Raw genomic sequence first — 16,569 nt, forward strand, 5'->3', positions numbered from 1 at the left:
TGCAATGGCACAGAAGTCATGACGTGAGTGGTAACCAACTGTTGTTGTGCTTCTCCATACATGCCACTGGAGGGCATATCCTCACCATACCCATTGATTTCTCTGAGCACAGAAAAGTGAACAGGTAGAAGTTCTTTTTATCCCCCCTCATGGTCGTTTGTAAGCATTCACCAAGTGATTGAAGCTGAATATTACTAATAGATTCATCCTATCCATACCACCTTTTACTGCTGTGTGTATTGAGTGTATGAAGGCAAATAACTTCCCAGGATGTTCATGTTCTGTAAAATTCTCAGTTGAAGAGCAAGCCCATCAAGATAACAAAGGAAATATCCTAACATAACTAAGGAAAGGCAGGCAACATGTCAGGCCTCTGCCTTGCACCTGCTCACCTCTCTTCAGCTCCCATCTGTACTAGTGTAGCATCATATTTGTCTGTTGGGGTGACAATGTTTGTTCTGGTGGCCAGTGCTGTTCAGATGCAGGCTGTAGACCAGCTGGTTCTCTTTGTTCTGTGAAGAGAGTCGATGGGATATTTTGTGTATATATGCATGTTTATCAGTTGGATATTACATTGTCATTACAATCAGTATGGATGGATATGTTGATATATATTGTGAAAACCAAAGAATATATTGATTAATATCATAATACCAGACAACGTTGACAACTGCCCAGTATCATCAGGTCCAATGGTTAAGAGAGTCTCTCTCCCTATTCACTTAGGATTCATCCTATCCATATCACCTAGAACTCTATCATTCTCTGTTACTGTGAAGTTAACAATTTCTCCTAAGAGAGTCCACTAACTGTTGTACCGAATGCCCTTATAGAAACATAGAAACATAGAAAATAGGTGCAGGAGTAGGTCATTCGGCCCTTCTAGCCTGCACCGCCATTCAATGAGTTCATGGCTGAACATGCAACTTCAGTACCCCATTCCTGCTTTCTCGCCATACCCCTTGATCCCCCTAGTAGTAAGGACTTCATCTAACTCCCTTTTGAATATATTTAGTGAATTGGCCTCAACAACTTTCTGTGGTAGAGAATTCCACAGGTTCACCACTCTCTGGGTGAAGAAGTTTCTCCTCATCTCGGTCCTAAATGCCTTACCCCTTATCCTTAGACTGTGGCCCCTGGTTCTGGACTTCCCCAACATTGGGAACATTCTTCCTGCATCTAACCTGTCTAAACCCGTCAGAATTTTAAACGTTTCTATGAGGTCCCCTCTCATTCATCTGAACTCCAGTGAATCCAAGCCCAGTTGATCCAGTCTTTCTTGATAGGTCAGTCCCGCCATCCCGGGAATCAGTCTGGTGAATCTTCGCTGCACTCCCTCAATAGCAAGAATGTCCTTCCTCAGATTAGGAGACCAAACTGTACACAATACTCCAGGTGTGGCCTCACCAAGGCCTTGTACAACTATAGCAACATCTCCTTGCCCCTGTACTCAAATCCCCTCACTATGAAGGCCAACATGCCATTTGCTTTCTTAACCGCCTGCTGTACCTGCATGCCAACCTTCAATGACTGATGTACCATGACACCCAGGTCTCGTTGCATCTCCCCTTTTCCTAATCTGTCACCATTCAGATAATAGTCTGTCTCTCTGTTTTTACCACCAAAGTGGATAACCTCACATTTATCCACATTATACTTCATCTGCCATGCATTTGCCCACTTACCTAACCTATCCAAGTCACTCTGCAGCCTCATAGCATCCTCCTCGCAGCTCACACTGCCACCCAACTTAGTGTCATCCGCAAATTTGGAGATACTACATTTAATCCCCTCGTCCAAATCATTAATGTACAGTGTAAACAGCTGGGGCCCCAGCACAGAACCTTGCGGTACCCCACTAGTCACTGCCTGCCATTCTGAAAAGTACCCATTTACTCCTACTCTTTGCTTCCTGTCTGACAACCAGTTCTCAATCCACGTCAGCACACTACTCCCAATCCCATGTGCTTTAACTTTGCACATTAATCTCTTGTGTGGGACCTTGTCGAAAGCCTTCTGAAAGTCCAAATATACCACATCAACTGGTTCTCCCTTGTCCACTCTACTGGAAACATCCTCAAAAAATTCCAGAAGATTTGTCAAGCATGATTTCCCTTTCACAAATCCATGCTGACTTGGACCTATCATGTCACCTCTTTCCAAATGCACTGCTATGACATCCTTAATAATTGATTCCATCATTTTACCCACTACTGAGGTCAGGCTGACCGGTCTTTAATTCCCTGTTTTCTCTCTCCCTCCTTTTTTAAAAAGTGGGGTTACATTGGCTACCCTCCACTCGATAGGAACTGATCCAGAGTCAATGGAATGTTGGAAAATGACTGTCAATGCATCTGCTATTTCCAAGGCCACCTCCTTCAGTACTCTGGGATGCAGTCCATCAGGCCCTGGGGATTTATCGGCCTTCAATCCCATCAATTTCCCCAACACAATTTCCTGACTAATAAAGATTTCCCTCAGTTCCTCCTCCTTACTAGACCCTCTGACCACTTTTATATCCGGAAGGTTGTTTGTGTCCTCCTTAGTGAATACCGAACCAAAGTACTTGTTCAATTGGTCTGCCATTTCTTTGTTCCCCGTTATGACTTCCCCTGATTCTGACTGCAGGGGACCTACGTTTGTCTTTACTAACCTTTTTCTCTTTACATATCTATAGAAACTTTTGCAATCCATCTTAATGTTCCCTGCAAGCTTCTTCTCGTACTCCATTTTCCCTGCCCTAATCAAACCCTTTGTCCTCCTCTGCTGAGTTCTAAATTTCTCCCAGTCCCCGGGTTCGCTGCTATTTCTGGCCAATTTGTATGCCACTTCCTTGGCTTTAATACTATCCCTGATTTCCCTTGATAGCCACGGTTGAGCCACCTTCCCTTTTTTATTTTTACGCCAGACAGAAATGTACAATTGTTGTAGTTCATCCATGCGGTCTCTAAATGTCTGCCATTGCCCATCCACAGTCAACCCCTTAAGTATCATTCGCCAATCTATCCTAGCCAATTCACGCCTCATACCTTCAAAGTTTCCCTTCTTTAAGTTCTGGACCATGGTCTCTGAATTAACTGTTTCATTCTCCATCCTAATGCAGAATTCCACCATATTATGGTCACTCTTCCCCAAGGGGCCTCGCACAACGAGATTGCTAATTAATCCTCTCTCATTACACAACACCCAGTCTAAGATAGCCTCCTCCCTAGTTGGTTCCTCGACATATTGGTCTAGAAAACCATCCCTTATGCACTCCAGGAAATCCTCCTCCACCATATTGCTTCCAGTTTGGCTAGCCCAATCTATGTGCATATTAAAGTCACCCATTATAACTGCTGCACCTTTATTGCATGCACCCCTAATTTCCTGTTTGATGCCCTTCCCAACATCACTACTACTGTTTGGAGGTCTGTACACAACTCCCACTAACGTTTTTTGCCCTTTGGTGTTCTGCAGCTCTACCCATATAGATTCCACATCATCCAAGCTAATGTCTTTCCTAACTATTGCATTAATCTCCTCTTTAACCAGCAATGCTACCCCACCTCCTTTTCCTTTTGTTCTATCCTTCCTGAATGTTGAATACCCCTGGATGTTGAGTTCCCAGCCCTGATCATCCTGGAGCCACGTCTCCGTAATCCCAATCACATCATATTTGTTAACATCTATTTGCACAGTTAATTCATCCACCTTATTATGGATACTCCTTGCATTAAGACACAAAGCCTTCGGGCTTGTTTTTTTAACACCCTTTATCCTTTTAGAATTTTGCTGTACAGTGGCCCTTTTTGTTCTTTTTCTTGGGTTTCTCTGCCCTCTACTTTTCCTCATCTCCTTTCTGTCTTTTGCTTTTGTTTCCTTTTTGTTTCCCTCTGTCTCACTGCATTGGTTCCCATCCCCCTGCCATATTAGTTTAACTCCTCCCCAACAGCACTAGCAAACACTCCCCCGAGGACATTGGTTCCGGTCCTGCCCACGTGCAGACCGTCCGGTTTGTACTGGTCCCACCTCCCCCAGAACCGGTTCCAATGCCCCAGGAATTTGAATTCCTCCCTGCTGCACCACTGCTCAAGCCACGTATTCATCTGCGCTATCCTGCGATTCCTACTCTGACTACAAGTTTAGCCTATAAAAATAAGAGCAGTGTGGATTAAAACAGTCTGATTTGCCATCTGGAAATTCATTCATTTCTCTGTTTGCACACTGTATTTTGTGCATTTATAACTATTTAGATTTAGCTTCACACCTCATATCAAGACATGCTGATTTAGCACCTCAAAAAGTATTCATTTCTTTGTGTAGGTCCTGTGCTTTTTATATGCTTATAATTACTTAAACTTTATTTAATAGCTATATTGATTCATAAGAAAAGAACATAAGAACATAAGAAATAGGAGCAGGAGTAGGCCGTACGGCCCCTCGAGCCTGCTCCATGATAAGACATTCTGCTTTTATGCTGCTTTATCTTGGTGTTCTTTATCAAGTTGTGAAACTTCTTCCAGACATCCTAAAGCTTCTCGTAGTAGTTTATTTTCAGTACATATACTCCGTGACATTTTGACGAGCTCCATGTCTTTGTTGCTTATTAGTGGGCTGCTGTACCACACCAAAAAGGACAGTCCATTTCTCCATTATGCAATCCACAAAAAAACTCGATGGCACAGTCCTTGAAGGGGACTTTTCTCAAATATTGTTGGGCCATTAGTTTTGTCTACTCCGCAATTGGATTAACAAAATGTTCAATATTCATACCAGTTAAGAAGCTTGCTAGCTACTTGAGAAGTGAGCAAGGAATATTATTAAAGGTACATTGTAATTCACTCTTTGTCTGTTATTCCCACTAATGAAAATGAATTGTACAAAACAGACAAAATTGTTCTCATCCACCATTTTGATTGGCAGGCAATAAAAATTTCAAAAAAATAACACTTTTCACTCATTCTCTAAAAATCTACTGGTCCTTGGTCTAAAGACTTCCAACTATCTAATGGGACAACTGTAGCAGTAATTTTAGATCAATAACTTTTAACCCAACAATATTCACATTGTATAAGTTGCAATCTGTCATGTTACTTAGCATTCAATATTTAGATGCTCTGATAGCTGGGCTTTAATACTGTAAAATATTTGCATATTTTTTCTTTATATGTATTATGTATAATATTTATATTTTTATTTGTATCTTCCAATGGACTGCTTTACACCCCAGTTATGTATTTCTGAAGTATACACCTTATGTTGCCAGAAAATAGTGGACCTATGGAACAAGTTACCAGCTCGTGCAGTGACTGCTGATTTGCTGTATACCTTCAAAAGAGAGCTGGACCAATTCCTGGCTAGGACGAGATCATATCATACGAAAGGTAGATACTAAGTAACATGTGGCATGGTCAATGTTGTCTCCTGGACTAGGTTTCATCGCCTTGGGGGTGGGAGGGGGGCATGGAGAGGAATTTTACAGAGCTTATTTTTCCATACTTGGTTTTTAATCTGGTTTTTAACCTCTCTCAAGAGATTACATGAAACTGGGTGACTAGGGAATGTCTTAATCATGAAGCATAAGGCATCCAACTGTATGAAACAGGCTAGATAGACTAGTTGGTCTTTTCCTGTCTGGTATTTTCATCTGCTTGTTCCCCACTCTCCAACACAATAGCAGAGCACCTCATTCAAGTCACTACATAGCACTATATCATGGCAAACATGCTTAAATTTAATTCTTTAAGATTGACCTGATAGATAAGTTTTAATTTTCCACTTCAGAACCACTATAAGAGGTAAAGAAAGAAAGACATGCATTTATACAGCACCTTTCACCACTTTAGGATGTCCCAAAGTGCTTTAAAGCCAATGAGATATTTTTGAAGTGTAGTCACTATTGTAATGTAGGGAATGCGGCAGCCAATTTGCGCAATATAAGCTCCCACAAACAGCAATGTGATAATGACCAGATAATCTGTTTTTAGTTATATTAATTGAGGGGTAAATATTGGCCAGAACATCAGGGATAACTCCCCTGCTCTTTTCTTCAATATAGTGCCAGGGAATCTTCTACATCCACCTGAGAGCGAGCAGACGTTTAATGTCTCATCCAAAAGACAGGACCTCTGACAGCGCAGCACTTCTTTCAGTACTGCGCTGGAGTGTCAGCCTAGATTTTTATACAAGTCTCTGGAGTGGGACTTGAATCCACAATTTTCTAACTCAGAGTGCTACCAACTGAGCCACGGCTGACACAGTTATGATGTTGGTTTGTGAGTAACAATCAATCAGATAACATATCTCACCAACCTGCTAGACCTGAAGAGCGAACACTTGCAGCTACAGGTACAGTGTCAAAAATTCGGAGTTCCAGAATCCATACTGTTCTGGAATCTGGATACCGGGACGATCCGTGGCAGGGTCGTCCGGAATCCGGAAAATGTTCCGGAATCCGGACCCCGCCTCGGGCCACCGTCGACCTCTCCCTTGCCTCGTGCTGCCGCAGACCTCTCCCCCGCCTCAGGCCACCGCTGACTTCACCCCTGTCTCGAGCCGAACCCCCCTGCCGACACTGCTCGGCTGCCCGACCTCTCCTCCCCTCCCTTACCTATCTTGACCCAGGTGTTTTGCGGTCTTGGGACATCGGAAAGATGTTCCAAAGTCCGGAAATACATGAACCTGGGCTCAGGCGTTTCCAGATTTGGGACATCAGAAAGATGTTCCGAAGTCCGGAAATACACAGAATCCGGAGCGGCCTTGGTCCCGAGGCTTCTGGATTTTCGACGCTGTACCTGTACTGTATTTGTAGAATCCCAAAGTATTTTGTAAATGTGAATCAAAATGTAAGCGTATTAATTGGAAAATATTCTGAACTGTTAAAATGTTAGTTTATTATGTAAATCCTCAACATTTTCAAAAGATACAGATAATTAAAAAGTGTAATTTCAAGTAATGTCAATATTTGTTCACGGTTTGACTTGAGTGGGATGACAACAGCAATTCGCATAGCAAAATACTCTAACAAGATTTGTATATATGGTTGATCTGTACAGGAGAAATTCATGGGAATATACAAAGTATTGAGATATGTTTGCATATCTTTATCTAAATCTTCCATAATTTGATCACATCTGATTGGCAAGGAAAATCACATTTTCTCCAGTGAAGCAACTTTATGCACTATTCTGATCCTGAAAAGAGGATTTCAAAGGCAAAGGAATATAAAATATTTCTGGATGATGATTCTATTTCTGTTGCGGACATGATGGGCTGAAATGGCCTCCTTCCATGCTATAAATTTCTATGATTCTATGAATTAGTAGCCTTATTCAACATAAGCTAAAGGTATGTTCTGATTATTTTTTCATAATTTAGAAGCATGAAAGTCTTGAGAACAAAGGGACATTTGTTCAATATGCTGCTACTGCGAAGACAAATTGCAAATATGTGGCAATCATATTCATGAACACAGAAAGAAATGCTCACAGATATTCTGTGCTCTAAACGATCAATTTTAATTTTATTGAATAGAAACTATCAATAATACTCAATGGAAATTAGACCCATCACATCACTCCATTCACATTTCCAATGCACCATTTAATATGGAGGTGAAGAGTCAAAACTAAGAGGGACTAGAAGCAGTTTCAAAAATGTAAACATTTTCACAAATATTTAGAATCACTAATCGATCTTCTTTGGCAATGCTCATGGATAAAAGTTGTGCCATTCTTCCTGTAACTGTCCTTCTACTTGCCACCTGCTCTTTCATGCCTTCCATCTTCCGCTCCTTTTCTTTCTATTTGTCTTTATTCTTTCTCTCTTCCTCTTTCTCAGACTCGGCATCGCTCTACATACTTTGATTGTCCTTTCTGGTAGGCCCATATAAAGTGCTAGGGACCTAAATGTTTCAATACTGTGAGATCTTGAATTGGTTTCCTTGATATAAAGTTCCCTCCACTTCAGTAATACTAATTGTAATTGAGAAATAGAACAGTAACCTATTGACCCAAGACCACAAACATGACTGAGTACATTGTAAAGTGTGCAGTTAAGGTCAATTCAGCACCTGTGGGGAAAATAGCTCTAGCCTGAAAACTGCAGTCAATAGTGGTTTTATTATACCCTTGGTCAAAATCAATTTAAAAAATGGAATCAGTCACCTGCTTTTTGCAGGATATACAATTATATTTTGTGGTATCAGTGAGCAATAGTTGAAACTACTTTCTCACATGTGATTGTTTTTGATCAAAATACAATTAGTGTTTCATACTAAAGGCCTAATAAAAGTAAATAGCAGAGACAAAAATTTAAAAAAAATAAGAACAGGTCATAAAGCCAGAATTGGAATTTCAAGTTTGTAAATATTTTATTTTATTTTCCTTTCTCTTTCAACTGCTGCTATTCTTTGCAAAAAGAGGTCATTTCAAAAAACTTAGAACTGTGGCCAACCCTGCATTTAGAATGCATCTTATTGCATTTTCTGACGATGGTGTTGTTTATCAGGTACATAATTATCAAGAGAAGGTCTGTTCTTGATGTATATTTAAAGATCTAGGGGCCGAAATTGCCCCTTTTCAAAAGGTTCGTTAGCACCTCCGGGAGAACCATTTTGTCCAGAGGGCAGGCGGCGGATGCGACCCGGCCAGAATTGCCCCCCGGGATGGGGAAAACAGGTTTGCGCTGTGCCTCTTAATTTTCGCTCCGGGCAGCAGTGCACACGGCGATGACATCATCACCATACACGCGACCACTTTATCGCCCAGCGCCGACCCCTTTACGTCCTGCAGGGAAATTGCCCCACGGTAGCGAGGTTGGCACGGGCGATGCCACCGACAGCTTTGCAGGTCACAAAGCTGTGGTGGCTGGAACACTCCGTCCGCCCTTGAAGGGGAGGTCCTTGCAACCCGGCCGGCGCCTTTTTTTTTCCGGATGACTTTGCAGTCGGCTCGACAATGGCAGACGCTGCTTCGGCTAGGCCACCAACAGACACTGGCCCGGCCAAAACCCTCACTTTAAGAGAAGGGGAAGGGCGTTGCGACGTGTCAGCGCCTTACTCCCGCCTCCCTGTCACAGCGATAACATTAAAAATCATCTGGGCGCTAAGGTGCTCAATTCTGGAGCTCTTACGTCTGCCTACCGTCGGGCGGAAAAAAATCACTTAATTCAAATTAAGTGCCCCAAACTGAGCCTGGGGCAATTTCACCCCCCTAGTTTTGATGTTGTGACTTCGAATTTCATTGCACATTTCGGCTCCAATGGGGCTGAATCTTTTGCAGTTCTATCAAACTTTAATTTTTAATTACAACTCACAGTCACATCGTTGAGGAACAAGACAAAATAAATAATTTCAATGAAGTCAACAAAGAACTGAAAGTACCGTGCGATATAGATTAGTGTAATACAATGTATGTCCACTCCCTCTGTGAAACTCATATATACTTGCAAACTAAAAAGGAAAAACTGAAAATGATAGAAATCTAAACTAAAAGCAGAATTATGTTGGAAATACACAGCGATCAGTCAACGCCCGAGGAGAGAAGACAATTTGGGTGCGTATCATTCAGCAGACACATGCATATGCAACCAGGTCTTCCCTTATCACTAATTGAACTGGTCCACGTTGGAAGTAGACTGGTGTGAATGAACAAATGTAGGCAATTGTATGGATTCAGGAGAGTCTGCTTTCTATTGTCAGGATTATATATTCTGATCAGTCTTTTGTTACACATGTGGCTACTGACAACTGGGAATGTTTTCACAGCTGCTACGTCATTGTGATATGTGAATATGTGTTTGCTTTGTTTTCTCCTTCGCTTTTCTGTTGTTAACAAGTCAACAAAACACAATGACAGAATTATTTTTAATCACACCAAAGAAATAGCATTTTCTTTGCTTCCGGTAAAACACGATGTTAGATTTCCAGTCATGAGGCTGATTACAACTCGATTAGCCTGGAGTAATCCAGTGCCCCCCGTTCACGGAAATAAAATTATTTCATGCTGCTCAGGTTATGATTTCGAAGACTTTATTTTTGGCCAATAATCATGACACACTGCTTGCCAACAAAACTAAAATAAATTGAACACGCTGGCATAATGTTGTCTCATTACCATTTACAGACTTCTTTTTTGTTATAAGGTGCTCCTTTAAATGTCTACAATGAAAGCTTTACAATACTCTCAAAAATTAGGCCAGTCCCTTTATTACATTATTTACCTATATTCAGAAGTACAGATTAAGTCACGAAAGCCATTTGTTCAAGTTGTTACGTATACTTGACTTCTAAACGAAGGGAAATAAAATTGCAAGGGCCCTGTTTATAAAGCGTTTATTTTGAAAGGTCTACTTATCTAAACGTAAACGGCCACACCGCGTATAAAGAGGGAAAACAGTTAACGGCAACACTTATCTTTGCAACCAAAATAAAGTACCAACGAGTGCATCTTAACAAAAACAAAAGACTTAAATTATACTGACAGCGCTACTACCTCTTTTGTGCATCCCCACCCCTTCGGTGCAAGCCGCTGTCACTCGGACACCAGGCTGCACTTGCAGTCCCCACCTCCAGCCGCCGGGCTGGTGACACACGTCAATCACACGCGCGCGTTCAACGTACTATGTAAATAGCGGCGAGGTGACGTCAGACGCACACACCAGGGCTAGGACAGAATGGCGAGTCAGTGCGGTAGCCCCAGATGTACGGCAGAAAGAAGAGGTTTTCGGCGGGAACTAGATTCCTGGCGGTACAAACTAATACACTGTGTAGGTAAGGATGACGTCTCTGCTCTGAACTGACGGCGTTGCATTTGGGTTGTTGTTTTGAGACTCTTTTGTCAGCCGGCGAATACAAATATGTTCCTTGTGAATTGGCCCTGAAGTTGCTCCTCCGGAGGTACCTGGCTCCATTTTCTTTTGTCTGACTCCGAGAGCCCTCGCCATTCTAACAGATGTCCTGTGTACCCTCGGGAATTTCGCCAGCCTGTAAATAGAAAAAGCACAACGCCTGGCTCGTTGGAGATTATAATTTTGTTGTTGTACACTTTGGGCGCGAGTGAGCGATAGCGGCTTTGGGAGAGGGAGTTTGTGTAAGTGACGGTTGGTGGCGCGGCGGTGAGATTCGGAAGTTTTATGGCGAACTCCGTGAGTTGGCTGCCATGGTGATCTTTGTCAGCGGGAGCCCCGCTCCGTGCTCGAGTTGTGGGAGTGGCGGCGCGAGACCTAACGGCCGGATGAACAAAAAAAGGGTCACGTGACGCGGCCCTGGCGATCCATGTCCCTCCCTTCCCCCGGAAAAGTGACCCATCTCTGACATCCGCTCCACCAGCGGCGGCAGGCCATCGAGAGCCTGCGACTTACTCAAGCTCGTTCAGTAAGCCGTCACATTTCCACCGGAGTACCTTATTCTCCCCCCTCCACTGCACGATCACCATCCTTTTGCAGAATGAGAAAACTTTTTTGTTTCTGCAAACTTTTTCTGAAGTTTTAAATTAAATTCGTCGTTCGAGCAAACTGCTACTTTCGCTAACATTTATATTTTATGTATCTCAGAATATATCCAAGATCTGTGACAGCCCAAAGCTTCTCAGGACCTAGAGCTGTCACTAAATCTGCACGCCATTTCGCTCTGCACTTCTGTCCGAGTCTTGGCGCTCTCTTTTTCAGAAGGGTAGTACTTAATTTGCAAAGCATTCCAAATTTCACAGAAAAGCTGTAGAATCTGGAATTTTACTCGATTGGGAGCTTTCCTTTTTATTTTGAAACAACTTGGCCTATTTATATTGTAGTGCCTCTTTTTGGTCTCTATTGAGAGATTTTTTTTTAGTACAGGTGAAACTTGGATGATTATTGTGTCTGTGTATCTGAGGTATATTTACCATTTATGAGGGGTGGGGCAGTCAGCTGTGTCTGACACACATGGCAATCCATCACCTAACTAATGTAAAATCTGTATGTACCTAATGGTTTCTACCAAATAAGGAACTTGCACACTCTCCCTGTAAAGTAACATCCCACTTAACCAAGCTTTTAGGAGTACGCAGGGGTACTGCTGGTGTTCAACCAGCTAAAATTGTGCAGGTCACCAGAGCAACCACTTAGGCAGCTAAAACCCCCCTCATCCATCATTTTGTAGGGTGACTTGGACAGATTAGGTGAGTGGGCAAATACATGGCAGATGCAGTATAATGTGGATAAATGTGAGGTTATCCATTTTGAGGGCAAAAACACGAAGGCAGAATATTATCTGAATGGTGGCAGACTAGAAAAAGGGGAGGTGCAACGAGACCTGGGTGTCATGGTTCATCAGTCACTGAAAGTGGGCACGCAAGTACAGCAGACGGTAAGGAGGGCAAATGGTATGTTGGCCTTCATAGCTAGGGGATTTGAATATAGGAGCAGGGAGATCTTACTGCAGTTGTACAGCGCCTTAGTGAGGCCTCACCTGGAATATTGTGTACAGTTTTGGTCTCCCAATCTGAGGAAGGACGTTCTTGCTGTTGAAGGGAGTGCAGCGAAGGTTCACCAGACTGATTCCAGGGATGGCTGGGCTGTCATAGGAGCAACTGCTTCAACTGGGCCTTTATTCACTGACGTTTAGAAGGATGAGAGGGGATCTCATAGATTCTGACGGGACGGGACAGGTTGGATGCGGGAAGAATGTTCTCGATGTTGGGGAAGTCCAGAACCAGGGGACATAATCTTAGGATAAGGGGTAGGCCATTTAGGACTGAGATGAGGAGAAACTTCTTCTTCATTGAGAGTTGTTGACCTGTGGAATTCCCTGCCGCAGAGAGTTGTTGATGCCAGTTCATTGGATATATTCAAGAGGGAGTTAGATATGGCCTGTACAGTTAAGGGGATCAAGGGGTATGGAGAGAAAACAGGAAAGGGGTACTGAAGGAATGATCAGCCATAATCTTATTGAATGGCGGTGCAGGCTCAAAGGGCCGAATGGTCTACTCCTGCACCTATTTTCTCTGTTTCTATCCACTAACCTTTGGCTGGGTAGGAAGAATCCAAGCCCTCCTCCAAAAAACATTAATGAACAGGGCTGGCTGGTTCATTGTCAACAACACTGCAGACCTGTTCTGTCTCTGAAATCAGATTACCAAGTCTTTCCTAGAGGGTAGTCTTGGTTCCAGCTTCTTTGCCATACCTGTCATCTTGGAACTACCTTAACCATAAAGGGATACTGCTTGTTTCTCATTCTTTCAGTTAACTTCACTTTCCCTCATTCTTCTCAATTACTCCATTCCCCCCCCCCTCAAAAGTCTGTTGGGTAAGACAGCTAGCCAGCAGGTACTTCGCAAGAATGGCAAAGTGAATGACACACTTTAGAATGAGAGAAGTTCCTTGACGCCATCCTCCTGACCACAGCATTAGCACAGACTGTATTCAGCTATCGAGTATCTGGTTGTCTTAAAATTCCCTTGAGGCAAGTTGGGATGGGCAATAAATATAGCCTTGTCAGTGTTGCCCACAACCCACAAACAAATAAAGTAATGCCATCCAGCAGCTGTTATATCAATATACTATATTCACTTTTTGTTCTCCTTTCTGGGTTGATTCCCAGCCTCCTTTTGACTTCATGTGAGCATTTAAGCTGTGCTTATCACAGCAGTTGTCGCCAGCTCCACTCCAGTAGTCAAACCACTTATCTCCCTTTGTCTTCACTGATCATTTCTCTTCTGGGGTGAATCTCTGAAACATCCACCCCATCTTGTACTCATTTCCCTGCTCTGTCTACAACTGTCCCCTTCAACTCCTTGCTACTCTGCGAATCTTTATCCATTCTCACTGGAACCATGACTTTCCATCCTCTTCATATTGTCTGCAATTATTCTTCTGTGATTCCTGCCCTTCCCCCACCCCAAGGAGTTGAATAATGTTTTAAGTCTGACAAATCTTATCTCTCTGGTGAGTCCTCGCTTAACTTTCTGATGAATCCACCTCCCTTCCCGAGGCTGTCACATCTGGCTTTACGCCTTGCATCCTAACGACCATTCTCCAGATCCCACCTTGGCTTATCCCTTTACTCTTATTCTTTCTCCACATTCAAACTCCTAACTCCTACAGTCTTTCACGCCAGACCCTTCCTTGCCTATTGTTCCTAGGCGCCTTACTCAGGTAAATCTCTTCAGTTGTTTGACCCTTCACTCATTGTCCACCACATCTGCTGAATTCATTTCTTCCTCAATCTTGTCATCCCATGTTGACTTTGAGCCTTCACATTTCTCTATCCATAGTAGCGCTCTCTCGCAGGCACTTTCACATTTACTTTCCTGTCTACTTTAAACCCCTCCATTTTCTCACTTTCTGCCAGGGGAGGGATGCCATCACAATCATCCCCTCAAACTTAACCTGCCACATTTTGGGTGTGCCACCTAAGATGATGTTGATGTCTCCCTTTGATCTGCTCCACAACTGTCGTGCCTGGTTCTCTGCTCCCTTCAGATCCTAGACAATCTTCCACTTCACTGGTACAATACCAAACTTTAAATCTGTTAGACAGAAGTCTAAGTGCATAAAAAAACATAAGAAATAGGAGTAGGCCATTTGGCCCCTCGAGCTTGCTCTGCCATTCAATAAGATCATGGCTGATCTGATCTTGACCTCAACTCCATTTCCCTGCCCGCTCCCCATAATCCTAGACTCCCTTATCATTCAAAAATCTGTCTATCTCCACTTTAAATATATTTAATGACCCAGCCTCCACAGCTCTCTGGGATAGAGAATTCCAAAGAAATTCCTCCTCGTTTCCATTTTAAATGGACGACCCCTTATTCTGAAACTATGCCTCCAGTTCGAGATTCCCCCACAAAGGGAAACATCCTCTCTGCATCTACCGTCGAGCCCCCTCAGAATCTTATACGTTTCAATAAGATCACCTATCATTCTTCTAAACTCCAATGAGTATAGGCCCAACCTGTTTAACCTTTCTTCATAAGACAGCCTCTTCATCTCAGGAATCGACCTCGTGAACCTTCTCTGAACTGCCTCCAATGCAATTATATTCCTCAAATAAAGAGACCAAAACTGTATGTAGTCGTCATCATCATCATCATCATCATCATAGGCAGTCTCTCGGAATCGAGGAGGACTTACTTCCACTCCCGAAGTGAGTTCTTTGATGGCTGAACAGTCCGATACGAGAGCCACAGACCCTATTACAGGTGGGACAGACATTCGTCGAGGGAAAGGGTCGGTGGGGCTGGTTTGCCGCACGCCCCTTTCGCTGCTTGCGCTTGGCCTCTTCATGCTCTTTGCGTTGAGACTCGAAGAGCTCAACACCCTCCCGGATGGACTTTCTCCACCTCGGGCGATCTGCGGCCAGAGTCTCCCAGGTGTCGGTGGTGATGTCGCACTTTACCAACGAGGCTTTGAGGGTGTCCTTATAACGGTTCCGCTGTCCTCCTTTGGCTCGTTTACCATGAAGGAGCTCTGCATAAAGCATTTGCTTAAGGAGTCTCTGGCATGCGTACTATATGGCCTGCCCAGCGAAGCTGATAGTGTGGTCAGTGCTTCAAGACTGGGGATGTTAGCCTGGTTGAGGACACTGATGTTGGTGCACCTGTCCTCCCAGGGGATTTGCAGGATTTTGCGGAGACATTGTTGGTGATATATCTCCAGCGACTTGAGGTGCATTTTATACATCGTCCATGCCTCAGATCCATACAGGAGGGCAGGTATTACTACAGCCTTGTAGACCATGAGTTTGGTGGTAGATTTTGAGGACCTAGTCTTCAAACACTCTTTTCCTCAGATGGTCGAAGGCTGCGCTGGCGCACCGGAGGCGATGCTGAGTCTCCGCATCAATGTCTGCCTTTGTTAAGAGGTTCCCGAGATTTGGGAAGTGGTCCATGTTATCCAGGGCCGCGCCGTGAATCTTGATGATTGGAGGGCAGTGCTGTGCGGCGGTGACAGGCTGGTGGACGACCTTTTGTCTTATGGATGTTAAGCGTAAGGCCCATGCTGTCATATGCCTCAGTGAATACATTGACTATATCCTGGAGTTCAGCCTCTGAATGTGCACAGATACCAGGTGTGTTCTCTTCAATACATATGACTACTACATAATTATGTCACTTTCCATGGTCAAATCTACTTAGATCATCCACGAATAAAAACTTTTCCAAAATTATCTTTGCCACTAGCTATTTTCTCTGAGCTCCTTCTATCACACTTTGACCTAATTTTTACACCAATTAGGAAGATCTGATGATTCCTTTTTTATGAAAAATTGTGTTTATCTGCATCTTTCCTCTACCCTTATCCCTGCTCCCTTTACTCTTGGTCCCCATTCCCCGAATCAGGGATTCACAGATTCCACACTCTACATCCAATGGGATCTTGTTCAACCTTTGTCTCCAGGCTAGATCCAAGGTCGTCCCATCCTCATCGAACTACAGTATGCGGATGACGCTTGTGTCTGCGCACATTGAGGCCGAACTCCAAGTCATTGTCAATATCTTCACCGAGGTGTATGAAAGCATAGGCCTTGCACTAAACATCCGTAAGACACAGGTCCTTCACCAACCTGACCCCGCCGCACAGCATTGCCTGCCCCCCCCCCCACCCCCCAGT

At 43.5% G+C, this 16,569-nt stretch overlaps 1 protein-coding gene across 12 annotated transcripts in view; it reads left to right on the top strand.

Moving 5' to 3' along the window:
- Positions 1-10,647: 10,647 nt before the first annotated feature.
- Positions 10,648-16,569, top strand: part of lcorl (ligand dependent nuclear receptor corepressor-like) — a 212,108-nt gene continuing 206,186 nt past the window's right edge. For 11 of the 12 annotated variants that reach the window (XM_070870757.1, XM_070870758.1, XM_070870775.1 and 8 more), the window contains exon 1: positions 10,648-10,753. In XM_070870757.1, the coding sequence (XP_070726858.1) occupies positions 10,657-10,753 (97 nt within the window). In that variant the 5' untranslated portion in view covers positions 10,648-10,656. The remainder of the gene's footprint in view (positions 10,754-16,569) is intronic. The other variant, XM_070870759.1, reaches the window with a different exon arrangement.

The sequence above is a fragment of the Pristiophorus japonicus genome, chromosome 2, assembly GCF_044704955.1.
Source record: "Pristiophorus japonicus isolate sPriJap1 chromosome 2, sPriJap1.hap1, whole genome shotgun sequence".
NCBI classification, from domain to species: Eukaryota; Metazoa; Chordata; class Chondrichthyes; family Pristiophoridae; genus Pristiophorus; species Pristiophorus japonicus.